Below are 27,683 nucleotides of genomic sequence, written 5' to 3'. Positions count from 1 at the left end.
TTTAAGTTCCTGCCTAATTTCCTGTATTTTCTCCTCAGACTTGTTCTTTTCTCTTGCTATCTTGTCATCAGGTCCAATGTGTACAACAACCTCCTGCTGGTCCCTCTCCTATATGGGAATATTCTGCACCCTGTCTGAGGTGTCTTTGATCCTGGCTCCAGGGAGGCAAAACACCAGTCTGATATCTTGCTGTTGGCCGCAGAATCCTCTGTCTCTGTCTCTGGCTAGAGAGTCCCCTATCACAATTGACCGCTTGGAAGTTGGCGTACCCTTAATTATGTTATAGTCAGTCTTGCTACTTGAAAACTGGCTGTCAGTGCTACATTTTCCTGAGAGTCCATAGACTCCTGCATTTTCCAAAACTTCATATTTGTTTGAGATGGCGATACCCACAGGAGACTCCTGTGCTACCTGCCTCCCTCTCCTACTTTTCATCCATCTACCTGACTGCATCTTCAGTTTATCTCCTCCCTGCAACTGCCCCCTAGCTGCTGTAAGTTCCTCATTGCCTCTAACTGCCACTTCAGCCGATCCATGTGATCTGATAGGATTTGCAATCAAACATTCCTCCTACAGACATAATCATCACTAAAATGGAAACTCTCACTAATCCTCAACATCCAATAGGAAGAGCACAACACACTGCTAAAGGCCATCTTTGCACCTTAACAATCAACAGATCTGGAAAATAGCACAATCATACTTCTCTAAAAAGACTGCTCCATGTTTACTTAGTACCTATGTTCTTATATTTTTAAAGTTTAGTCAAGAGACAGATCTCAGTAAAAACACAATCAATAAAGAACCCACTCTCCTCACCATTGCAGATTAACAAAAGAAAAACAGTGAGGTTATACTTTAAAAAGCCACATGGCTGCTCCCCTACTGTCACCTCCCACACAGGTTTCTCTAAGGTCAGCTGTAAATTTCATTGTTTGTTTACTTTTCATAGAACGAACTCTGCCCGAAGACACTTGAAACCAAACAGCATAGGCAGCAGTTGTACAGGTTACTGCTGGGTCAGAATGCAGTGTGGGTTTCTTTCTCCATTTGAATCACTTCCCATATAGTCACTGCCTTTGTCCGTCTTCCTGTTTGAAGTGCAGTTGTTTTGAATTTTTTTCCGCAGAATTCCAAAACAATGAAACAGCTTATAAAACAGTAACTACTGTTCCTGGAATTTGAGGAAATCGGCAGCAATATTGAAAATACCTAAATAAAAATCACAATTTTTTTCCTGTCCTCCATGTTAGATTACCCAGAATACTTTGATTCATGCACTCCTTTGGCTATGAAGCGTTTTGGAACATCTGGAGATTGTGAAAGATGTCATTTTTTTTCTTCGTCTCCCTTGCTATTGGCTAGCCTGCAGAAAATAGTCGATCTCGTTTTGAAGGTTTGTTGCATTTTATCCTGACCCAAAAACAGTCATTCCAATATCCTAGAATACATAGAGTTAGAGTAGCAGACAAAGTTGGGGTTCCAGCTTAGGTAGTCATTAATATTTGTTGCTGGTTCTATCATTATTAAAGAGTGAGGGAGTCATACAGTACAGAAACAGACTTTTTGGTCCATAGTGGTATTGAAGCATGAGTGAGCAGTACTCATCCCCTTTGACACTGCTCAAGGAGAGTTGAGATCGATTATAATATTCATGGTCAGCTGGGTAAAAGGTCAGGGAAAATGACTGAACATGGATGGGGTGGGTGGTGGTGATGATGAAGAGAGATTAGAAAATTGTGAAGGAAAGTGATGGAGTAGAACATGGCCTGAAGGTTAGGAAAGGGAAAGAGGCAAAAGAGCTTGACTGAGAAAAGTGGCAAACAGTAATGGTGGGAGGAGGGTAACAATTTCCCATTTTGATATCTTATGTAAGAGAGTGGAATGAAAAATTAATTTCACTTTTTGGTCAAAGTTTAGCAGACTAACACAGATGTGCTTAATGGGGATGGTCAGTGAATTGTGGTATTCTATCTGTTGTTATTTTCATTATTTACATCCCATTGAGACAGTATACCCAGACATTAATTCTAAGCCCTGAAGCATTTTGTAACAAGAGAAACAAACTAGAGGCTCATATGGGTTTTTTCTGATGAAGGGTCTAGGCCCAAAACATCAGCTTTTGTGCTCCTGAGATGCTGCTTGGCCTGCTGTGTTCATCCAGCTACACACTTTGTTATCTTGGATTCTCCAGCATCTGCAGTTCCCATTATCTCTGCTCATATGGGTTGATTTATTTTCCATGCAGAGATGTATTGTGAAGTGACTTGAGAATGTAAGAAATAGGAGCAGGAATAGACCATAAGTACCAGAAGCCCGTTCTGCCTTGCAACACAATTGTGCCAGATCTTTTCCCTCATTCCTCTTTTCAGCTTCTACCCACATCCTTTGTGAGGGATCAAAACTCTGTCCATGCCATCCTGGAGTGTCCATAGTTCTCTCAGTAAGATGTTTCTCCTTATCTATAATTGATAGATTAAATGCTACTATGATAAATGATTGATTACTTACCCTGAGGTTGCAACCCAAGTTCTAGATTCTTCAGTTCCTCTTTATAGAATTACCCTGTCATCCAGGAGCTACCTAATAAACTTACATTGCCTTCAAGGTATGTATCCCCTGCCTTTAAATTTGAAGGCAAAATCTGACACAGTACCTGGTGTGGCCTCACCAAAGCCTTGTACAATTATAGTTAGAGTTCTTTATTCGTGTAATCAAATTTTTTAATAGTAAAAGTCATTTAACTTTGCTTACTGTATTTGCTTGTTAACTTGCCCTATTCCTTGTACAAGTACACTGAAATCTCTCTGAACATTAACATTTGAAATTTCTGGCCTTTTTAAAACATGTTGTGCATTTCTGTTCTTCCTGTAAAAGTGAATAACTTCACACTTGCCCGATTATATTTCACCTACTGCTATTTTACACGTTCACCTAACCTCTGTTCCTTGGCGTTTCTTTGTGGCATTCTCAAAGCTTACATCCTATCTAGATTTGCAGTTAGAAACTTTGGCTACGTTATTTTCTGTGACTTTGTATAAGTTATTCATAAAGAATGTATACAGTTGAGGCCCCCACACTAATCCTTGTGACATTTCACAAGTTAACTGACTCCCTACTTGAAAATATTCAATTTAGCCCTGCTGTCTGTGTCTGTGCATTAACCAACCGTCCATCCATGATTTTATTTATCTCAATTTCAACTCTTAACTTATGATTAGCCTTTTCTGTGGGACCTTTGTTATCCATCTAGACTTCCAAAAGGCCTTTGATAAGGTGCATCACAGGAGGCTGCTGAGTAAGGCGAGGGCCCATGGTGTTCGAGGTGCGCTACTGGCATGGATTAAGGATTGGCTGTGATACAGAAAGCAGAGAATTGGGATAAAAAGCTCTTTTTTTGGAATGGCAACCGGTGACAAATGGTGTCCCGTAGGTTTCAATGTTGGGGCCGCAGCTGTTCACTTTATATATTAATGATCTGGATGAAGGGACTGGGGTCATTCTGGCAATGTTTGCAATGATACGAAGTTAGGTGGACAGGCAGGTAGTACTGAGGAGGTGGGGAGACTGCAGAAAGATTTAGACTGTTTAGGAGAGTGGTCCAGGAAATGGCTGATGAAATTCAACGTGAGCAAATGCGAGGTTTTGCACTTTGAAAAAAAGAATACAGGCATGGATTATTTTCTAAACGGTGAGAAAATTCATAAAGCCGAAGCACAAAGGGATCTGGGAGTTCTAGTCCAGGATTCTGTAAAGGTTAACTTGCAGGTTGAGTCTGTGATTAAGAAAGCGAATGTAATGTTGTCACTTATCTCGAGGGTTGGAATGTAAAAGCAGCGATGTGCTTCTGAGACTTTATAAAGCCCTAGTTAGGCCCCATTTAGAATGCTGTGTCCAATTTTGGGCCCCACACCTCAGGAAGAACATACAGGCACTGGAGCATGTCCAGCAGAGATTCACATGGATGATCCCTGGAATGGTAGGCCTAACATACGATGAATGGCGGAGGACCCTGGGATTGTATTCATTAGAGTTTAGAAGTGAGGGGAGATCAAATAGAAACTTACAAGATAATGCATGGCTTAGAAAGGGTGGACGTTGGGGAGTTGTTTCCGTTAGGCGGGTAGACTAGGACCTGTGGGTGCAGCCTTAGAATTAGAGGGGGTCAACTTAGAACGGAATTGAGGAAGACATTTCTTCAGCCAGAGAGTTGTGGAATTCATTGCCACGGAGCGCAGTGGAGGCCAGGACATGAATTGTCTTCAAGGCAGAGATTGATAAATTCTTGATCTCTCAAGGAATTAAGGGCTATGGGGAGAGTGTGGGTAAGTGGAGTTGAAATGCCCATCAGCCATGATTAAATGGTGGAGTAGACTCGATGGGCCGAATTGCCTTACTTCCACTCCAATGGTCTTATGGTCTTACCCTCTTAAATGATTTTTGGAAATCCAAATACATTACGTCTGCTGGTTCCTCTTTATCTAATACTCTAGTTACATTCTGTAAAAACATAATAAATGTATCAAACATAATTTCTGTTTTGTAAAACCATGTTGATTTTGGCTATACTATGATTTTCCAAGTATAGTGACAAGGCTTAATAATGGACTCCAGCATTTTACTTATGGCTGATGTCAAACCATCTCACAGGAGGCTCACTTAGTGCTACTTGGGAGGGTTTAATCTAGAGTGGGAGGGTGCTGGGAATCAGCAGCATGTCAGCAAGTGCAGGGATTGAGGGGACGGTACATGTTAGACCAGTAAATCAGAAAGAATGGACTGGCAGAGCCTGGTAAATGAACATGATAGCACTAGTCAGCTAAGGTGTGTTTATTTCAACGCGAAGATTATTAAAAGTATTAAAGGCAGATGAGCTTAGAGCCTGGATCAGTATATGGGACTTTGATGTTGTGGCCGTAATAGAGACTTAGGTGAGAGATGGATAGGACTGGCTGTTCACCGTTTCAGGATTTTGTTGTCATAGATGAAATACAGAGGAAGGTAACAGAGGTGGAGGACTTGCATTACTAGTCAGGGAGAATGTTACATCTTCACACAGAAGGGGCATGCTGAAGGACTTATCCACTGAGGCAGTATGGGTACAGCTCAAAAACGAGCCGGATGCAATCACTCTGATAGTATTATACTTTCGGCCGCCCAGCAGCCACCGAGACATTGAGGAAAGAACGTGTAGGCAGATTATGGAAAGATGCAATAACAACAGAGTTGTCATAATGGGTGACTTTAACTTCCCCAATATTGACTGGGACTCCTTTATAGCAAGAGGCTTAGATGGCACAGAATTTAAGTGTAACCAAGAGGGCTACTTGAAACAGTGTGTGGATAGTCCAACTAGAGGAGTGGCCATACTGGACCTTGTATTAATTAATGAGCCTGGCCAGGTGACTGACCTTGCAATGGGAGACCATTTAGGAAACAGTGATCACAACTCCTTAAGTTTTAAGATAGCTATGAATAAGGATAAGTCAGGACCTTGCAGCAAGGTACTTAATTGAGGGAGGGCAAATTACGTCAGTATTAGGTAGTAGTTAGGGAGTGTTAATTGAGGGGAGCTGTTAGCAGACAGGCCCACATTTGACATGTGGGAATTGTTTAAAGACCTGCTGATGCGAATTCAGGAACAGCACGTTCTCGTAAATGGAAGGACGGGTTTGGCAAAGTAGGGGACCCTTGGATAACAAGGGAGGTTATGAATTCAGTCAAAAGTAAACAGAAGCATGTGTAAAGTTTAGGAAGCCAAAATTGGACAGGGCCTTGAGGAATATAAAGAAAACAGGTAGGAGCGCAAGCAAGAATGGGCCATGAAATGACCTTGGAAGGTAGGGTTTTAAAGAGAATCCCAAGGTATTCTATACTAACATTAAAAATAAGAGGATAACAAGTAGAGGGTAGGACTACTCAAGGATAAAGGAGGAAATTTGTGCTCGAAGGCAGAGGATGTGGGTGAGATCCTAAATGAGTACTTTGCATCAGTATTCAGGAGAAGGATACAGAGGGTAATGAGATTTATGTGGTGTATGCAAATATGCAAGGGCATTTTGAAATCAAGAAAAAATTGATGTTGCGTTTCTTGAAGAGTGTTAAGGTCGATTAAGTCTCCATGGCTGATGGTACCTACCTCAGGTTATCGAGAGAGGCAAGAGAGGAGATTACTGGGGCCTTGATTAAGATCTTTGTATCCTTGCTTGCCACTGGAAAGGTACTGGAAGACTGGCGAGTAGCTAGTTTTATTCCTCAGCCCAAGAAGGGAAATGGGGATTATCCAGGAAACTATAGACTAGTGAGTCTCACATTGGTGGTTGGGAAACTATGGCGAGAAGTCTTAGGGATAGGATTTCTGTGCATTTGGAAAAGCATGGCCTAATTAGGGACAGTCAGCATGACATGGTTCGGGGCAGGTCATGTCTTACTAACTTGATTGAATTTTTTGAAGACGTGATAAGATTAACAATGAGGATAGACCAATAGATGCTGTCTACATGGATTTTAATAAGGCTTTCAACAAGGTCCCTTTTGGAAGGTTCATCCAGAAGATTAAGATGCATGGGATCCACGGTGACTTGGTTACGTAGATGAAGAAGGCAGAGGGTAGTGGTGGAAGGTTGTTTTTCAGGCTGGAGGTCTGTGACTTGTGGTATTCTGCATGGAGCCATACTGGTACTTCTGCTGTTTGTGATATATATAAAATGACTTGGATGTAAATGGGTGGGTTAGTAAGTTTGTTTGCAGATGATACAAAGATTGGAGGAGCTGTGGATAGTGTAGAAGGTTGTCAAAGGATACAGTGGGATATGGATCAGTTGCAGATATGGGTGAAGAAATAGCAGATGGAGTTTAATCCATGTAAATGTGAAATGCTGCATTTTTGGTGATAAAATATTAAGGAGAAGTATACAGTTAATAGCAGGACCGAGAACAGCATTGATGTAAAGGGGGATCTTGGCATTCAACTCCGTAGCTCCCTGAAAGTGGCCATGCAAGTGGATAGGGCGGTAAAGAAGATGTATGGCATGCTTGCCTTTATTGGTCAGGGAATTGAGTACAAGAGTCAGGATGAAATGTTGCATCTTTGTAAGAATTAGGATAGGCCATACTTAAGAGTATTGAGTTTAGTTCTGGTCGCCATATTACAGGAAGGATGTGGAGGCTTTGGAGAGCGTGCAGAAGAGGTACAACAGGGTTAGTTGATTAGTGACTGGATTAGTGGCTATTAATTCTGAGGAAAGTTTAGAAAAACTTGGAGGCTGAGGGGACACTTCAAAAGAAGTCTGTAAAATTATGAATTGCATAGACAGAGTTGACGGTCAGAATCCTTCTCCCAGAGTTGAAAACCAGGGTGCATGCATTTACGGTGACAGGGGAAATCTTCAAAGGTGACGTGAGGGGCAATTTCTTGTTTTACACAGAGTGGTAGAGGTCTGGAACGTGCTGCTAAGGGTGGTGGTAGAAGCAGATATGATAAGGTCATTTATGATACTTTTAAATAAGCACATGAATATGCAAGCAGTGGAGGGGTTTGGACCAAGGGCAGGCAGAAGGGATTAGTTGTGCTCAGTGTCATGTTTGGCACAACATCATGAGCTGAAGGGCCTGTTTCTGTGCTCTATGGTTCCTGCGTTCTATGTTCTACCTAGCTTATAGGTCCCTGTTTTTTTTCTCTTCCCCACCCCGCCTTTCTTGAATGACTGTGTAACATTTGTTATGTTCCAGGCCAATAGGATCATCCAAGAATCTAAGAAATTTTGGAAAAGTATAATTGGTGCATCCACTGTCTCTGGAAGTACCTCTTTTAAAACCCTAGAATGTGGGTCGTCAGATGCTTAGGAGTTGTTGGATTTTGTTCATCTAAGTTTGTCTGATGACAATGAAGAATCCTTTCTACAATTATATAGTACTTTGGTCAGACCACGTCTGGAGTACAATGTGAGTTTATTATTGCCTTAACTTCTTCACTCTTGCTCGTCTTTCTTATTTCTTATTTTTGGCATACAATTTTATCTTATACCATGAAGATGCATCCAAAATATTTGTTCATGGTTTTTCATTTACTCAGTTCCCATGGTAATTTCTTTAGTCATAGCCTACAAGAGATCATCATTCATTTTAGCTTCAATTCTTTCAAATACTTACAAAATCGTTTACAATTTGTTTTTACATTCCAACCTCGCTTCCTCTCATTCTATTTTTTCTCCCAGTTTTAGCAACCTTTTGGCTACATTTTATTAGATTCTAAAACACGTCCTCTCATCCTTACTCTTTCTGCCATTCTTTCAGGAAGCACGGTGTAGGAAAAAGGTCATTTGGCAAGCAGTAACTACAAGGACCAGTGCTGGTCTCTCAGCTATTTACAAAATATACTAATCACTTAGATGAAGAACTAACAATTAATTTATCTAAATTTGGAAACTACAAAACTAAGTGAGAAAGTTAACAAAGAAGTTGCAAAGTGGTGTTGACAGCTTAGGTGAGTAGGCAGTGAGGTGGTAGATGAAGTATAATGTGGAACATACGAGGTTATTCAGTTTGTAGTTAGGATAGGAAAACAGACTTTTTTTAAGAGAAGTGAAACTTTTAAATGTTGATGTTCAGAGAGACTTGGGTGTATGAGGAACAGAAGAAGTTAAAATGCAGGAAAGGAACTGGAAAGGCAAATAGAATGTTAGTCTTTATCATAAGGGGACTGAAGCACAACCATGATGAGGCCCTTCTACAATTATATAAGGCTTTGGTGAGACCACATCCATAGTAGTTTTGGACTCTTTCTTTAACAAAGGATATGCTTGCTTTGGAGGTGGCATAGCAAAGGTCAACTAAATTGTTCCCAGGGAGGACAGAGTTGTCCAATAAAGAATTCTGAGTAAAAATAGAAATTGCTGGAAAAACTCAGCAGGTCTGGGAGCATCTGTGGACAGAAATTAGGTTTCATGTTTTGGGTTGGATGCCTTCCTCATAACAGTTCTGCAGACCTGCTGAGTTTTTCCAGCAATTTTTAACGTCGTCTCTGATTTACGGCACCTGCAATTCTTTCAGATTTTATTTAGGAATTCTGAGTAAATTGGACTTGTACTCTCTGGAAGTTAGCAAGATGAGAAATGATCTCATCAAAGCTTGAATTCTGAAAGGAGTTAACAAGGTAGACACTAAGAGGTTGTTTCCCTTCATTGTGGAATCTAGAACATGGTTTCATAACATAGTACAAGAAAAATTTCTTTCAAGGGCTCTTGACATTTGGGATTTTTCAAGGTCTACTTTCTGATTTTTGGTAGGGGCAACGTTTTGGTGCTCAGGAGCTTTTTTTTCCTTTCTCACAGAGCACATTTATTACATGATGCAGTAGTGTAATAAAGATACATTCAGCATTTGTGTTAATTTAGGACACTTGGACTTGCGCAGAAGCGGAAAAAGAAGAATTCATCAATTTTATCAATGATTATCAACCTACCATTAAACCTAAAGCCCAAACACACAAGCGTTAATTTCCCAGATGTCGCAACATTTAAAGACAGCACTTTAAGTTAGCAACAAAAGTTTCTTTTCAAAATAACTGTCTGTGTAGACATAAAGCTAGCTTTCTAAATATATCTTTCACAAACTGGTGAGGCCACACCTAATGTGTTTCCAATGTATGTGTACAAAGCTGGAAGGTTTTAACAAGGCAGATATTAACCTTTCTACTGTATCTCCGATTTAGATTTAATACCTGGTGCAATTTTCATGACAGTAGCATCCAATTTATTTTTCTCACAGGTTAGCCCTTCAACTTACGTAGCCTTAAACTGTTTGGCTCCTTGCTAGTTGACTATTCATATCATGCTGTCATAGAATTGTGGAATCCCCACAGTGTGGAAGCAGGCCATTTGACCGGTTGAGTCCACACTGACCCTCTGAAGAGCATCCCACCCAGACTCACCCCCTACCCTTTCCCTGCATTTCCCACCCTACACACTATGGGCAATTGAGCATGGCTAATCCACTTAGTCTGCACATCTTCTGGACTGTGGGAGGAAGCTGGAGCACCTGGAGGAAACTCATGCAGGCGCAGAGAGAATGTGCAAACTCCACACACAGTTGCCCGAAGCTGGAATCAAACCCAGATTCCTGGTGCAGTGAGGCAATAGTGCTATCCAGTAAGCCACCGTGCTGCTCGTTCCTTTGTTGAAAGGTATAAACCTGTTTGGAATTTCCTGCCACTACATCCATCAGGGTTTAGTAACCCTCCCCACTTACCTGTTGCAGCCTGTTCTTTCATCTCACGACACCCTCTTCCCCTCAACTCCCTTTGCAACATTCTCTTTTTCCCCTATCTGGTTGGAACCTATCCTCCTTTCTCTTTTATCTCTTTTAGCCTCTTTCTCCCTTACCAATTCAACAGCTCCCCCCTCCCCATTTCCTTTGGACCCTTCTCTCTTAACTAAGGCCCTCAACCCCTGACCTGGCAGGTATTCTCTTTTATCTTGAGCCCTGAGGCACAGTCTCAGCATGACGGGCTAATCATTCTACCCACAGGTGGGGATAAATTTCTTCACTTAGAATTCTCCACTCCAGAGATCATAGATGCTCAATTCTTGAGTGTATTGAAGGCTGAGTTAGATAATTCTGATCTCTCAGAATGATATGGGGAGTGGGTCAGAAAGTGGAGTTGAGGCAGCAGATAAGCCATGATCATATGTAATGGTAGTGCAGGCTTGAGGAGCTGGATGGTCTTCTGTCCCTATTTCTGAAGTTTTTACGTTCACGTGGAAGTAATGTGTGTCCCACTCAACAACTTTAATGTATAACAAGTGTTCAAATTGAGTGTTTTAGATGCTCGCAACAATGTAATACAGCTACTTTTACAATCCACTTAATGTTTGTGATTGTGTTTTGTAGGATGAATGGAACTCTCTAGATCCAAATAAGAGAAAGAATGGTCAGAACAACAAAGCAGAAGGACAAGCACAGAACATCGAGACATTACCACCTGGTATGTAAAAGTAGCTGAAACTCTATGACACTGCAATGGTGAAAACCTGGTGTGGCCAATGATGTACATTTTACCTGTGTTAGAACGTAGAACATAGAACAGTACAGCACAGAACAGGCCCTTCAGCCCACAATGTTGTGCCGACCATTGATCCTCATGTATGCACCCTCAAATTTCTGTGACCATATGCATGTCCAGCAGTCTCTTAAATGACCCCAATGACCTTGCTTCCACAACTGCTGCTGGCAACGCATTCCATGCTCTCACAACTCTCTGTGTAAAGAACCCGCCTCTGACATCCCCTCTATACTTTCCACCAACCAGCTTAAAACTATGACCCCTTGTGCTAGCCATTTCTGCCCTGGGAAATAGTCTCTGGCTATCAACTCTATCTATGCCTCTCATGTGTTGACTTATTTTAAAAAGTAAATCTTAGAGTGTGAGTTTTTGGGACAATCACAAGGCCTTCTCTAAAATGTTAGTTGTTAATTGACTTGGGTTGACGAGGATAGCATCATCGGCCAAACCACTTTCAGCAATCATCAATGATCTTTCATCATGGAGTCGGAAATGGAAATGTCGGATGACAACTGCATAGTATTCATCACAATTTGTAACTCCCGAAAAATTACAGTAATCTGTTCCTATGTGCAACAAGCGTCACCATTGATCAAAGGTTTAAATGGATCAACATGTAAATACTGAGACTATAAGAACGGTTTAGAGACTGTGGCAAATTATTCATCTTACTATGTCACGAACCCTCAACACAGCTTGTCAGTAATTTCCAACGCATCAATAACGAGTGCAATGGAATGCTGACCACTTGCTTGATGAGTACAGTTCAAATAACACTCAAATTACTCAACTTCACTCAGGCCAAAGCAATCTCTTGTTTGACATCATATTAACCACCTTCAATATTCTCCCTGTACCATTGGCAGCAGTATGTGTCATCGAGAAATTGTATTGCAGCAACTCATCAAGCCTCCTTTGACAATGCGTTTCATACGTGTGACCTGCACCTGGAAATTCCATTCCAAACCACACACTATTGTAGCCATTCCTTTACTTGATCAAGAGGCCTGAAAGCAATGTGGCTTATCTGCACTTATTGGATTGTAGCAATTTAAGAAGCTGATTTACTAGCACTTTGTCTAGAACAGTTCAAGTTGGAGAGAAAATGCTGGCTTTGCAAGCTCACATCCCTTGAGCAAATAAATTTAAAAGGGGAATACAGTCCAAGACTGCATTTATTGTACCAAAGCTGTAGAGGTGTTTTGAAGTCTTTTTAACAAGGGAGCTCACATTTGTCTGAATGTAGTTGATGTTTGGACATAATGGCTGTGACTGTCTTTCATGGAGAGATGGTATGCTCCATACATTCGTCTGGTCAGTTTGAGTTCTCATAGCCAATAACTTATTAGCTTAGATAGTTTGCAGAATGGATTACAATTTGAGTACTATGTTTTGAGACTATATTTTAAAGATTGTATTAAGAAAATTGAGACCATAACCATAACACCAAGGGATATGTTGATGGAGCAGGAAATTAGTATTGAGGTTGAATATCAACCACGATCTAATCAAATGGTGAATAATCTCGACAGACTGAATGATTTTCTCTTAAGTCTGTGTTCTTGTAATGGAGCTTTTGTTTGTACATTTTGGAAAGATGTGTCATTTTTCTGTTTTATATAAATATTCATTAATTGTTAATATTTCATATTACTCCAGTTCACACAGGAGCGCATGAGTCAGTGCATTTGTCACATAATGTCTCTTTGTGATTGGAAGGTTCTTTTCTCGCCTTGTCCTCCCTCTATCTGTTTTGTCCTTTCTGGATGATTTGGTCCCTGATGTTTTAAACCCACAATCACTGGCATCTCTTGTTCTCCTTGTAGTGCCTTTATCGCATGTTTCCAACCCTGCACCCTTTTTTTGTGTTCTTTTGCACAAATTGTAAGATTAATAGTTTTTCTTTCTGTTTTATTGTTTCTCTTTTTGATCCTTACACCTTTTTATTCAGACAATTAAATTTTAGGTGAATCTTGAATATAGTGTGAAAGTTTTATTCCTTTTAAGTGGAATTTGCTGCTTGCCAAGTATTCCCTCCCTCCACCCCCTCCAACTCTCCAGAAGAAAATGAGAATTGTATGATACAAATACCTTAGCATTATTCAAGAATCCCACAAGTCATTCCATTTCATAAATGCTTAGTTGAAATATGAATGTTGATGAACTGTTAGAAAAACTGCTAAAATGAATGGCTGTGCAAACAGTGAATCCAAAAAAAGACAAACATTGATCTCCTATTGATGGAAAATTTCTAGGAAAGCTGTTGCAAAACAGAGCCTGTATTTAAGTTGTGCTCAGAGTGGATCAGTAAGCACTGAATTTTTTCATTGGCCAGTACCTGATCTAGTTCTTCATGGAAAGCCAGTCTTCCAGTATTCTTGCTGACAAACTATATCCAGGAATCCCTAATGGAGTGCTTATGATTTAGGGTGGCAAATAGCATTTGTCACAGAGAGCTTCTGTGTAGTGGTTATTCCCATTTTATCTAAGGCAAAGTTTGCAAACCAAGGCCTTACCTTCAAATTTTCGTTTAAAAGAAATTATTTATTTAATTGCAATGAATTAATCTCAAATGATTGTCGTGCATTGCTGAGTCGGCACACTGGATATCAAGTCCCGCTATTCCCAGAGTTGTCACAGAAGTCAATGCATTTTACCAAAGTATGCAAGATTCACCAAACTACTTGTCTTTTAAGACCCAGGTTAACAGAAAGCTTAATGTGAATTATGATTTACAGGTATTACCAATAAATAGATTCTAGCTACTTGTAAATAACTATAAATTGTCACCAAGAGCTGGTGGCTTGGTTTTAAAAAGTACAGCAATCAGTCTCACAGGCATAGAACATAGAACAGTACAGCTCAGGAACAGGCCCTTTGGCCCATCATATCTGTGCTGTTCCAAACTATTCCTGTCTGTCTGTGCATGGTCCATATCCTCTATCCCTCTGAAATGTCCACCTTCTTCCTGAACTGAGGATTCCCAAAAACGTGTTTGACAGGGCCCTCAGCTGTATCAGGCCCATCTTCTACACTCCAGCCCTTACTTTCTGTCTTTCCTCTGACAACAGTCATTATATGGTGCCCGTTGGCCTCGCCTACGATCCCATTGGTATCCACATACATAGTACCATCAGCCACAATTTCACTACCTCCAGTGGGATGCCACCACCAGATACATGCTTCATCTCCCCTCCCATGTCAGCCTTCTGCAGGGACCGTCCCCTCCACGATACCTTGGTCCATTTCTCCTCCACTCCCAATATCTTACCACAACCCCACAGCACCTTTTCTTGCTATCACTGGAGGTGTTGTGTCTGCCTGTTGACTTACCCCCCTGCTTGCTATCCAAGACTGCATAACTTGTCATCACATAAGCTGTTACAACAAACAACTCATTGTCAGCCACTAATGGTCCCCATTAGCAGCTATTGATTCTCCCAGGTTGAATTTTACCCATTATTTTGTCTGTCCTACTGTTTTCTCTCTCTCTCTCTCTCTCTCTCTCTCTCTCTAGACTCTATCTCCACCTATCGTTTGCTATTCCCCTTCCTTCAACCCCAGCTCCAGCATAAATTCAACCTTTTCCCAGATACATTCACTTCTGAAGAAGGATCTCTGGAACCGAAACATTAAGTCTTTCTGTCTCCATCGATGCTGAATTGTTCAAGCAATTTTTGCTTTTGTTTCAGATATCCAGTATCGTTGGTTTTTTGCCTTCTATTCCCTGTCTGTTTATGTGGCTGCCTAAGAACTTTGAAGTGTTGCTACTGTATCTGCTTCTTTCACTTCCCCTTGCAGCATGTCCCAGGCACCTACCACTTCTGTGTAAACAAAAAACTTGCCTCGAACACCTCCTTGTAAACTTTTCCCCTCTCATCTTTAAACCCATGCCCTCTTGTATTTGACACTTCTATCAGAAAAAGACTTAAACATCCACTCTATCCATACCTCTCATAATTTTAAATCCTGCTGTCAGATCACCCCTCAGCCTCCAATTTTCTAGCAAAAACAATCCAAATTTGTCCATCCTCTCCTTATAGCTAATACACTCAAATCCAGGCAACATCTATTAAACCTTTTGCACCCTCTCACTAAAGTCTCCACATCCTTCCTATGGTGTGACTAACCAGACTGTCCACAATACTCCAGACGTGGCTTAAAGAAAGGTTTATACAGCTGCAACATGATGTACCAACTTTAAAACCCTATGGCCCAAATGATGAAGGCAAGGCTGCTGTATGCCTTCTTTGTCACCTTATCCACTTGAGATGCCACTTCTGGGGAGCTATGGATTGCACTCCAAGAGCTCTCTTTACATCAGTGCTCCTGAGGATCCTGCCGTTTACTGCATACTTTCCTCTGCATTTGACCTTTCCAAAATGTGTCACCTTACACTTGTCTGGATTAAACTCGATCTGCCATCTCTCCGCTCACCTTTCAACTGAACTGTGTCCTGCTGTAATCTTTGACAACCTTTCTCACTATTTTTCATCGTCTTCAAACTTACTAATTAGATGACCTTGGTTTTCAACTAAATCATTTATATATATTATAATCAATAGAGGTTCCAGCATTGATTCTTGTGAAACACCACTGGTCTTAGATCTCCAATCAGAAAAACACCCCTAAACAACTGTCTTTCTAATTTTAATATTCTACTTACTATTCTACTAGCCAATTTTATATTCTACTTACCAAATCACTGTGGATTTTCTATGTGACTTAATTTTTTGTATCAGCCTACCATGAGGGATCTTGTCAAATGCTTTAGTAAAGTGCATGTCAGCAACATCCACTGCTCTATCCTCATCAATCTTCTTCGTCACTTCCTGAAAAAAACTCAATCAAATTTGAGATAAGATCTTCCTCTGTAATGCCAACCATGCCAAGCCAATTGTCCCTAATAAGTCCATTCTTTTCCAAAAGCAAGTAAATCCTGTCATTAAGAATCTTCTCCAATAATTTCTGACCACTGATGTAAGGCTCACTGGCCTATAATTTTCTGCATTATCCTTGTTGACTTTCTTAAACAAAGGAACAACATTGGCTATTCTGCAGTCTTCTGGCATCTTCCTGTAGCTAAAGAGGATACAAAAATCTCTGTCACAGTCCCAGGTATCTCCTCCCTCCCCTCCTGGGATAGATCCCTTCAGGCCCTGGGTACTTGTCAACTTACTGATTTAAAGACACCCAACATTCTTCCTTCTTAATCTCAATATTCTGTAGAATGTCAACATACCCTTCCTTAACCTTATCATCATCCATGTCCGTCACCTTTATGAATACCTATGTAAAGTAGTTATTAAGGACCTCTGTCTCCACACATGAATGATGTCCTTTGTCCTTGAGTGGACCTACCCTTGCTTTAGCTACCCTCTTGCTCGTAATGCATATATAAATGTCTTGGTGTCCTCCTTTATCATATTTGCCAAGGACTTTTCATGGTCCCTTTTAGTCCTCCTGATACCATGTTTAAGTTATTTTCTGCTCCCTTTATATTCCTCGAGATCTTGTCTGATTTCGGTTTCCTGACCTTTATGTAGGCTTCCTTTCTCTCTTTGACTAAACTTTCAATATCCCCTGCTATCTAAGGTTCCCAAATCTTGCTATCTTTATCTTTCATCCTCACAACCTGAACTCTGATCTCTGGCTTTTAAGAGTCCTATGTGTCAGATGTGAAATTACCCTCAAACAGCTGCCCAAATCTTAATTTCTGCAGTTCCTGTCCAATATTGTTATAATTAGCCTTCCCAATTTAGCATTTTCGTCCAATGACCAGCCTTATCCTTACCTGTAACAGTCTAAAAACTTACGGGGTTGTGATTTGCTGTTCCCGAAATGCTCCCCCAGTGAAATGTGATCACTTGGCTAAGCTTATTCCTCAAACATAGGTCAAGTATGGCCCCTTCTGTAGATGGACTATCTACATTTTAATTCAAGAAGCCTTCCTGGATGCACCTAACAAATTCTGCCCTATCCATGTCCCTGGTGGTGAAGGAGTTCCAGTCAATATTGGGAAAGTTAAAATCACCCAGTACAACACCTGTGTTGTTTTTAGACAATGTCATAGAGGTGTACAGCATGGAAATGGACCCTTCAGTCCAACTTGTCCACACCGACCAGATATCCTAAATTAATCTAGTCCCATTTGCCAGCATTTGGCCCATATCCCTCTTAATCCTTCCTATTCATATACCCATCCAGATGCCTTTTAAATGTTGTAATTGTATCAGCCTTCACCACTTCCTCGAGAAGCTCATTCTGTACATGGACCATCCTTAGCATGAAAAAGTTGCCCCTTCAGTCCCTTTTAAATCTTTTCCCTTTCACCTTAAACCTATGCCCTCTAATTTTGAAACCCCTGCCCCAGGGAAAAGACCTTGTCTTTTACCCTATCCACGCTCCTCGATTTTATAAACCTCTATAAGGTCACCCTTCAACTTCCGATCCTCCAGAGAAAATAACCCCGGCCTATACAGCCTCTCCCAATAGATCAAACCCTCCAACTCTGGCAACATGCTTGTAAATCTTTTCTGAACTCTTTCAAGTTTCACAACACCCTTCCTATAGCACGGAGACCAAAACTGCACACAGTATTCCAAAAGTGGCCTAACCAGTATCCCGCACAGCTGCCACATAACCTCCCAACTCCTGTACTCAGTGCTCTGACCAATAAAGGCAGTCATACCAAGCACCGTCTTCACTATCCTATCTACCTACGACTCCACTTTCAAGGAACTATGAACCTTAACTCCTTGGTCTGTTTGTTCAGCAACACTCCCCTAGGAACTTACCATTAAGTGTATAAGTCCCACCCTGATTTGCCTTTCTAAAATGCAGCACCTCACATTTATGTAAATTAAACTTCATCTTGCACTCCTCAGCCCATTGGTCCATCTGATCAAGGGGCTGTTGTATTGTGAGGTCACCTTCTTTGCTGTCCACGACACCTTCAATATTGGGGTCATCTGCAAACCTACTAGTCATACCTCCTGTGTTCACATCCAAATGAATGATTTAATTGACAAAAAACTAGTGCACCCTGCATCAATCCTTGTGGCACATAACTAATCACAGGCCTTCAGTTTGAAAAGTAACCCCCACCACCATCCTCTGTCACCTACTTTCAAACCAGTTCCATACTCAAATGGCTAATTCTCTCTGTATTCCATATGATCTATCCTTGCTAGCAGTTTAACATGAGGAACCTTGTTGAACACCTTACTGAAACCCATGTAGATGACGTCCACCACTCTGCCCTCATCAGTCCTCTTTGTAACTTCTTCAAAAAACTCAATCAAATTAGTAAGATACAATTTCCCACACACAAAGCCATGTTGACTGTCCCTAATCAGCCCTTGCCTTTCCAAATACATGTAAATCCTGTCCCTCAGGATTCCTTCCAACAACTTGCCCACCACTAATGTCAGGCTCACGTGTCTATAGTTCTCTGGCTTTTCTTTACCACCGTTCTTAAAAAATGGCACCATGTTAGCCAACCTTGAGTATTCCGGCACTTCACCTGTGGCTAACAATCATATAAATATCTCAGCACGGGGCCCAGTAATCACTTCCCTAGATTCCCACAGAGTTTCTGGGGATTTATCCACTTTTATACAGTTTAAACTGTGCAGCACCTTCTCCTCTGTAACATGGACATTTTGCAAAATGTCACTATTTATTTCTCCATATTCTATATCTGCCACATCCTTCTCCACAGTAAACACTGATGCAAAATACTCATTTGGTATCGCTCCCATTTCCCACATTTCCACACATAGGTAACCTTGTTGATTTTTTTTTCCTTAGTCATTAATGGGATGGCTAGGCAGCATTTATTGTCCATCACTAATTGCCCAGAGGGCAGTTCAGAGTCAACCACATTGCTGTGGGTCTGTACCTGACATAATCTTCCTTTTTTCTTGATTAAGACCTGAATTTCTCTAGTCATCCAGCATTCCCTACACTTATCACCCTTGCCTTTCACCCTAACAGGAATGTACTGTATCTGGACTCTGGTTATCTCGTTTTTGAAGGCTTCCCATTTACCTGCAAACAATTGCCCACAATCAACTTTTGAAAGCTCTTGCCTAATACTGTCAAAATTGGCCTTCCTCCAATTTAGAACTTTAACTTTTAGATCCTGGCTAACCTTTTCTATCACTATCTTCATCTTTCTATGATCTGCCTACATATCTGTTGCTCTATTTTCTGCTGGCTATTCAGAGGCCTATATGTAACATCATCATAGTGATTGCACCTTTCTTATTCTTGTGTTCTACCTATTTGATCTTGCTGGATGACTGCTACCCCCCACTAAAGATGTTCTGATTTTAGTACAGCAGTGACATTTTCCTTAATCAGTAAGGTAACTCCCCAAAACCTTTTACATCTCTTTGCATTATGCCTGAAATGTTGGGATGTCAGTCCTGTACTTTTCTGTTCTGCAGTGGCTATAGCATTGTAGTTCCATGTCCTAATCCAGGCTCAAAACTCATCTCCTTATCTGTTATACTCCATGCATTGAAATAAATACACTTCAAACTGCGTTTGTTAAGTTATGTATCAGAGATAATGGGAACTGCAGATGCTGGAGAATCCAAGATAATAAAGTGTGAAACTGGATGAACACAACAGGCCAAGCAGCATCTCAGGAGCTCCTGAGCTTCACACTTTATTATCTTCGTTAAGTTATGTGTTCATTAACCTGTTCTTGCATCTAAAAGAGATAAATATTAAATAGGTTGTATAATTCTAGACTTGAGTAAGACTTACTCTGCTGATGAGGGACAGATTGTCCAGAGTAATGCTGGTACATCCGGTAATAGGTAATACAACAGAAGTTCTCTGGTAAATGTTCAAAAAAGAATTCAAAAGCATGCAAAAGTTGTGAAAATAGCACAGAACCCGGAGAATTAGAATGATACATTGGATGGCAGATGGTGGTGACAAAGCTAGCAGTAAAAACTACATAAAGGACATTTGAAAATAAGTATGCAAGGAATATTAAAACAAACACAATAGTTTTTATGGTTATGTTAAGAAAGGGCGGGTTGTTGGGATAATGAAAACTGTTAGCATTGATATTGTTAGTGAACATAATGAAATGGCTGATACCTTACATCAGTATTGATAGTGGAGGAAGTGGTCTGCATGTTTGACATTCCAAGGAAACTAATATTGGACGGGGACTTACCAAAATTAACATAAATAAAATAACAGTAATATAGTAGATAAAAGCACTAAAAACTGTTAAATCTTGAGGAGCAGATGGCTTACATCCCAGGATTTTAAAGGAAGTAAGTGAGATAATTAAAAATGCCCTGATTATGATCGTTCAAAAGTTCTCTTCATTCAGGAACTGTTTCTTTAGATTGGTAAATTGTGCATGTCACTGCAGTATTTGAGCATAATGAGAGAAGGGAGTCAGGGAACTATGGATCGATTAGCATAACATGTGTTGTTGTGAAGTAGCTAGAAACCATAATAAAGAATAAAGTCACTGAACAGTTTCAGCAGAGAGAGCATGGATGTGTACAGATTGCATGTACATAATTATCTGATGTAAACTTTTGAACAAATGACTGAAGTAGTGTATCGGGGGGCAAGTCTGAGAATTCATTATTTGGATGGGACATTAAACCAAAGCCCTGTCGACCCCTCAGGTGAATTAAAAATCCCTTGGCACTATTTTTGAAGAAGAGCAGGGGAATTATCTTTGCTACAAAAACAAGAAATACCGAAGAAACTCAGCAAGCATCTGTGGAAGAAAAACAGGATTGCTGTTTCAAGTCCAGCCACCTTCATCACTTTATCCAGTCCTGATCATATTGCTGATTGTGGGGGTTTATGCACAAATTCTCAGTCACGTTTCTTACATTCTGAAATAACTACATTTTGAAAAGCACTTCATTGGTTATAAAGTGCTTTGGAATATTTGGAGGCTGTGAAACATATCAAGCAAATACAAGTCTTCGTGATATTATTTCCTTTGGTCTTCTAGAAAGCATATTATAAAGTTCCAGCGTAAGTAGCAGTAAAAATAGAAAGATAGATGAGGATGGTTCTGAATCAGAAAAGAGCAATTTAGTTAGAAATGGATGACAAGAACAAGCCACAGAACAATGTAACTATGAAGACGTAAACTGCATTCGTTTCAATGCAAGGGGTCTTACGGGTGAGGCTGATGAACTTAGGGCATATGTGGGACCAGAGGACTGAGATGTCATAGCTATTACAGAATCTTGGCTGAGGGAAGGACAGGACTGGCAGATCAATGTACTGGATTTTGGATGATCTAGGACGTATAGAAGGGAGATAAGAGAGAAGAGGGGGTGGTGTTTTTGATTAAGGAAAACATTAGTACAGTAATTACAGAGGATATTTCTGAGGGATCATCCAGTGAAACTGTATGGGTATAAATAAGAAAGGGATGATCACCTTAATGAGATTGTACTAAAGCCCCCTCAATAGTTAGAGGGAAATTGAGGAGCAAATATTTAGAGAGATCTGAGATATATGTAAGAATAATAGGGGTGTAATAGTAGATTTTAATTTTCCAAACATTGACTGGGACTGCCATAGTGTTAAAGGCTAGGATGGTGAGGAATTTGTTAAGTGTGTTCAACAAATTTTTATCAATATATAAATGTCACTGCTAGAGAAGAAGCATGACATGACCTTGGGCAATAAGGCAGGGCAAGTGACTAAAGTGTTAGCAGGAAATCAGTTTGGAACTAGTGATTATAATTCTATTAGTTTTAAAATAGTTATGGAAAAGGCTAAGCCTTCCATAAAAGTCAATGTTCTTAACTGGAGTAAGGCAAATTTTAATAGCATGGGAAAAGAAGTTTCAAAAGCTTTTTTGAGCTCGGTCTCTTTTCATTGGAGAAAAGGAGGAGGAGAGGGGACCTAATTGAGGTATACAAGATAATGAGAGGCATAGATAGAGTTGATAGCCAGAGACTATTTCCCAGGGCAGAAATGGCTAGCACGAGGGGTCATAGTTTTAAGCTGGTTGGTGGAAAGTATAGAGGGGATGTCAGAGGCAGGTTCTTTACGCAGAGAGTTGTGAGAGCATGGAATGCGTTGCCAGCAGCAGTTGTGGAAGCAAGGTCATTGGGGTCATTTAAGAGACTGCTGGACATGCATATGGTCACAGAAATTTGAGGGTGCATCCATGAGGATCAATGGTCGGCACAACATTGTGGGCTGAAGGGCCTGTTCTGTGCTGTACTGTTCTATGTTCTATGTTCTAAAAGTTGATTAGAGTAGACTGTTCACAAGTGAAGGGATGGCTGACAAAATGGGAGGCTTTCAGAAGTGTGATAATGAGAATTCAGAGGCATTATGTTCCTGTTAAGAGCGAAGGGTAAGGCGGGTAAGAGTAGGGAACAACGGATGAATAAAGATATTGACGTTCTAGTCAAGAATAAGAAAGAATCATATATTAGATGTGGACAGCTGGGATCAAATGAATCTCTTGAAGAGTATAAAGTGTGTAGAGGCATTCTTAAGAGGAAAATCGCGAAGGCAAAGAGAGGATATGACATAACCTTGGCATATAAGTATATAGTACAGGCCCTTTGGCCCACAATGTTGTGCTGACCTATTATCCTGCTAAGATCAAACTACCCTACATAGCCTACGTTTTACTATCCTCCATATGTCCTATCCAAGAGTCACTTAAAAGTCTCTAGTGTAACTGACTCCACTACCACTGCTGGCAGCGCATTCCACACGCCCACCACTCTCTGTGTAAAGAACCTACGTCTGACATCTGCCCAATGCATTTCTCCAATCACCTTAAAATTATGCCCCCTCATAATAGTCATTCTGTTCTGAGAAGAAGTCTCTGACTATCCACTCTATGCCTCTCATCATCTTGTACACCTCTATCAAGTCATCTGTCACCCTTCTTTGCTCCTATGAAAAAAAGCCCTAGCTCCCTCAATCTTTCCTCATAAAACGTGCCCTCCAGTCCTGGTGGCATCCTGGTAAATCCCTGCACTCTCTCTAAAGCTTCCACATCTTTCCTATAATGAGGTGACCAGATCTGAACACAATATTCCAATATTATCTAACTTAGTCCCTGCTCCTGCTTTCTCCCAATGCACTTTAGCCTTAATTCCTTCTTGAAGACATTCAGTGCTTTGCCATCAACCACTTTCTGGTGAAGAGAATTCCACAGGCTCACTAATCTCTGGGTGAAGAAAATTCTCATCACCTCAGTCCTAAATCATATACCCCGTACCCTTAGACTGTGACGCTTATTGTGGACTCCTCAATCATCCGGAACACCCTTCCTACATTTACCGTGTCTAGTCTGGTTACATTTTTATAGGTTTCTTTAAAAACCCTCTCCATTCTTCTCAATTCCAAATATAATCCTCTCCAATCCATCTCTCTTCACACAAAAGTCCTGATTGGTGATAGCAAGTATAATGCCATAATTCAGAAAGGGTGGGAGGCAGAAAGCAGGAAACTGAAGGTCAGTTAGTGTATCAGAAAACAGGGAAATGTTAGAACCTGTTATTTAAATTATAGCAGGGCATTTGGATGAACTCAAGTAATCAAACAGTCAGGATAGTTTTATGAACTAATGTTTAACTAATCCATTGGAGTTCTCTGAGAAAGTAACGCATGCTATAGATAAAGGGGAACCATTACATATACTGCATTTAGATTTCTATAAGGTATTTGATAAAGTGCTACATCAAACATTGTTGTGGAAAATACAAGCTTAGAATGTAGGGGGCAATATATTGGCTCAAATAAAAGTTGCTGGCTACCAGGAAGCAGAGAGTAGGCATAAATGGGTCTTTTCAGTACTAATATGGTTGAATTTTAACTAACTTCCAAAATGACTCAGCAAGTCATTCACTTCAAAGGTAATTATGAATGGGCAACAAACCCTGGCCTTGTGATTAACACTCATCCCAAGATATTACAAAGAACTGTAATGCAACGAATATAGACCAGTGAGCCTGACATCAACGGTGGGGGAGTTGTGGTGATTTTAAAAGAGTGGATTTTCATGTATTGGAGAGACAAGGGCTAATTAGGGATAGTCAGCATGGCTTTGTGCACGGGAAATTGTATTTCATAAACTTGATTGAGCTTTTTTGAGGAAGTAACCAAAAAGATTGATGAGGGCAGAGTGGTAGACATTGTTTGTATATAGTAAAGCCTTTGACAAGATCCAAATGGTAGACTAGTTAGTAAAGTTTGATCACGTGGAATTCAATGTGAACTTGCCAATTGGATACAAAATTGGCTTGATGCTTGGAGACAGAGGGTAGTGGCAGAGGGTTGTCTTTTGGATTGGAGGCCTGTGACCTTGCAGTGTTCTACAGGGATCCATACTGGATCCGTGTATGTTCGTCATTTATATAAAGATTTTGGGTGAGACTACAGGAGGCATGCTTAGTAAGTTTGCGGATGACACTAAAATTGGTGCTAAAGTAGATAGTGAAGAAGGTTATCTACGATTACAAAGAGATCTTGGTTAATTGGGTCAATGGGCTGAAGAGTGGCAGATGGAGTTTTAATTTGGATAAATATGAAATACAATCTTGCGTTTTTGTAAAATAAATAAGGGCAGGACTTATACAAATAGTGGTTGGGCCCTGGGTAGTGTTGTAGAACAGAAAGACCCAGGTGTTCAGGTATACAGTTCTTTAAAATTTGTGACACAGGCAGTTAAGGTGGTCAAGAAGATGTTTAGCATGCTTGCCTTCATTGCTGTGCCTTTTGAATGTAGGAGTTAGGATGTCGTGTGAGGTTGTACAGGACATTGGTGAGGCCTCTTCTGGAGTACTGTGTGCAGTTATAGTCACCCTGCTTTCGGAAAGATATTCTTAAATTGGAGAGGGTTCAGAAAAGGACATTGCTGGGAATGGGGGGGGTGAGAGTTATAAACATAGGCTTAATAAGCTCTAATGTTTTCACTGGAGTGTAGGAGGTTGAGGGGTGACCTTTATTGAGATTTATAAAATCATGAAGAACATAGATAAGGTGAATAGCAAGGCCCTGTTCCCTAGGGTGGGGGAGTTCAAAACTAGTGGGAATATTTTTAAGGTGAGGGAAGAAACTTTTAAAAAGGACGTGAGGGGCAACTTTTTTATGTAGAGAGTAGTTCATTTGCAAAATCAACTACCAGAGGAAGTGGTAGATGCAGTATTGTTACAATATTTGAAAGACATTTAGATAATTTTATGAATAAGTAGGGTTTAGAGGGATATGGGCCAAACTCGGGTAAGAGGGACTAGTTTAGTTTGGGAACATGATTGGTTTGTGCTGGTTGGGCCAAAACATCTGTTTCTATGCTATATGACTTAATGACAACTAATTCTGCTTAACATTTTTTTTCATTAATTCATAGGACTTGGGCATTGCTGGTAGGCCACTCTGTCCATCTGTAGTTTCCCTTCAGAAAGTGGTGGGGAACAAATGAAACTGTTAATCATGGTTGTATTTGACATTCAGTTTGAGAAGAGGATCTTGGATCTGAAACTAGTGTCTTAAAATTAAAGGTATTTCAAAAAGTATGAAGGTTGAATTGACTAAAGTGAACTGGGAATATAGATTAAAAGGTGATTTGGCAGAGATATGGTGGCAGGTGTTTAAGAAATTATTTCATAATACTTATCAATAAAGATATATTCCATTGAAAAAGTTAGACTCTGTGATACAAATGTATAATCAATGGCTAATTAAGAGCTTAAATACGGTACCAAGTTGGACAGAAATGCATACAATGCTGCAAAGGTTAGTGGTAGGCCAGATGTTTGGGAACATTTTAGAAACCAATCTTTAAAAAACGAGTGAGATATTACAAGATGAGATTAAATTGCAAGAAATATAAATGATGTGGTGGTGTTGGTGTTGGATGGGAGGACAAGGCCAGAAGTCTCACAACACCAGGTCCAACACGTTTATTTGAAATCTCAAACTTCCTGAGTGCTGCTCTTTTTGTCAGGTGAAATCGCTCCATCTGATGAAGGAACAGTAGTCAAAAAGCTTGTGATTTCAAATAAACATGAAATGCGGATAATATAACAGATAACAATATAAGCACCCTGTCCATTACTTTCAATGTTCACTTTCTTCACCATCAGTGCACAGTGGGAACAGTGTGTATTGACAATATTATGGCTGTAAGAAGAGGTGTATTTTGCCCTTTTTATTTATGAAGAAAGGTTGACACGGAATTGACGAGTGCTCTGCCCAAGGCCAATAAAGTAAATAGCTTCTGAGGCTTTAATATTTTTCTAAAAGTTGAAACAATAGAAGCAGTCTGAATGGGTGGGGCCAAGCTCCCAATGACCAGGATTTTTAGTTTTAGCTTTCTGTAGTTGCTGGGGTCTTGAAGGTACATGTGGAAGCTTTATTCCCTTCTCTCTCTAAACTAAGCTAAGAGCTGGGGTTCTCTTACTGCTGCTGGAATTGCATGTGAGACAATCTATTTTACTGAATTTGTCTTTGTCAAGGGTCTGTTTATGGGATGTTATTGTATTGGAACAGTTAAATCAATATCAGTTTTTATATATATATACACATTATTTTGTTAAGCATTTTGATAGAGTTAGAAGTTAAGCCAATTCTTTTAACATTATTTTAACTATTTTGACTGCAGTGTAAAAATAACCTGTGTTTTACTTAAAGTTGAGTAGATTGACCAATTGAGTTGAATCTGGAGTCCAGCGCCTTGTACATATCTTTTGAGGGGCTTTGGCCCGGTCCATTATAGTACCATCTGCAAAATGCAATACAGTAACTTACCATGGCTTTTCCAACAGTATCTTCCAAACCTGTGGACTCCGCACCTAGAAGGACAAGAGCAGTAGATACATGGAAACATCACCACCTGCATGTTCTCCTCCAAGCCACATACGATCCTAACTTGGAACTAAATCACCATTCTTCACTGTCTTTAGATCAAAGCCCTGAGTTCCCAGACAGCTCTTCGAATGTACTTAGATCCCAGAGTCTGCAGCAGTTCAAGTAGACAGCTTGCCACCATCATCTCCAGGGCAATTTGGGATTGAATTGCAACCTATGAATAAATAAAGAAAAATCTTTTACAAGTATATAATAAGAGTGAGAAAAGCTAAAGTAAATGATTCCTTAGAGATGAGACTGCCAAATTAATGTTGGGAAACAAGGAACTGGAAAGGCTTTGAATAAGTATTTTGTGTTTGTCTTCTGGCTTTGATAAGTATTTTGTGTTTGTCTTCTGGTTAATAACAGCATTCTGTCTTGTAAGTTAATTGTTTGTGCTCTGCTGGTCAACTCCAGTTAAGCACTACCTGGTGTGACTGATGAGACACTCTATTGTGGCAACCTCTGCTACATTTGCTGTATAGGAAGACAATGGGTTGACGAGCTCCACGATTCACTGACCTGTTCTCTGGTCTCTGTCTCCTAAACTAAGTTTTTCATTTCTGCATATCTCTTCTAATGTCCTTCCATACAGTCAGTCTCCATTGATCATTGTTAGGTGGATGTCACAAAATACAAAAGTCAATAAAGAATATCAGAAGTTTAATGTGGCGGATGGTACTTAGAGCAACCACAGCGTACTAATGGGACAAAAGACTGGTAAATCCCTGAACCC

At 40.3% G+C, this 27,683-nt stretch overlaps 1 protein-coding gene across 2 annotated transcripts in view; it reads left to right on the top strand.

The window, feature by feature from the left end:
- Positions 1–27,683, top strand: part of galnt2 (UDP-N-acetyl-alpha-D-galactosamine:polypeptide N-acetylgalactosaminyltransferase 2) — a 121,635-nt gene that overhangs the window by 19,561 nt on the left and 74,391 nt on the right. The window contains exons 2-3 of one of the 2 annotated variants that reach the window (XM_048530528.2): positions 1,254–1,396; positions 10,891–10,984. In XM_048530528.2, the coding sequence (XP_048386485.1) occupies positions 1,292–1,396; positions 10,891–10,984 (199 nt within the window). In that variant the 5' untranslated portion in view covers positions 1,254–1,291. The remainder of the gene's footprint in view (positions 1–1,253; positions 1,397–10,890; positions 10,985–27,683) is intronic. The other variant, XM_048530529.2, reaches the window with a different exon arrangement.

Source organism: Stegostoma tigrinum, chromosome 4 (genome assembly GCF_030684315.1).
Source record: "Stegostoma tigrinum isolate sSteTig4 chromosome 4, sSteTig4.hap1, whole genome shotgun sequence".
In the NCBI taxonomy this organism is placed as follows: Eukaryota; Metazoa; Chordata; class Chondrichthyes; order Orectolobiformes; family Stegostomatidae; genus Stegostoma; species Stegostoma tigrinum.
The sequence above is the reverse complement of the archived record's forward strand: the minus strand, read 5'-3'. Positions and strand labels throughout refer to the sequence as shown.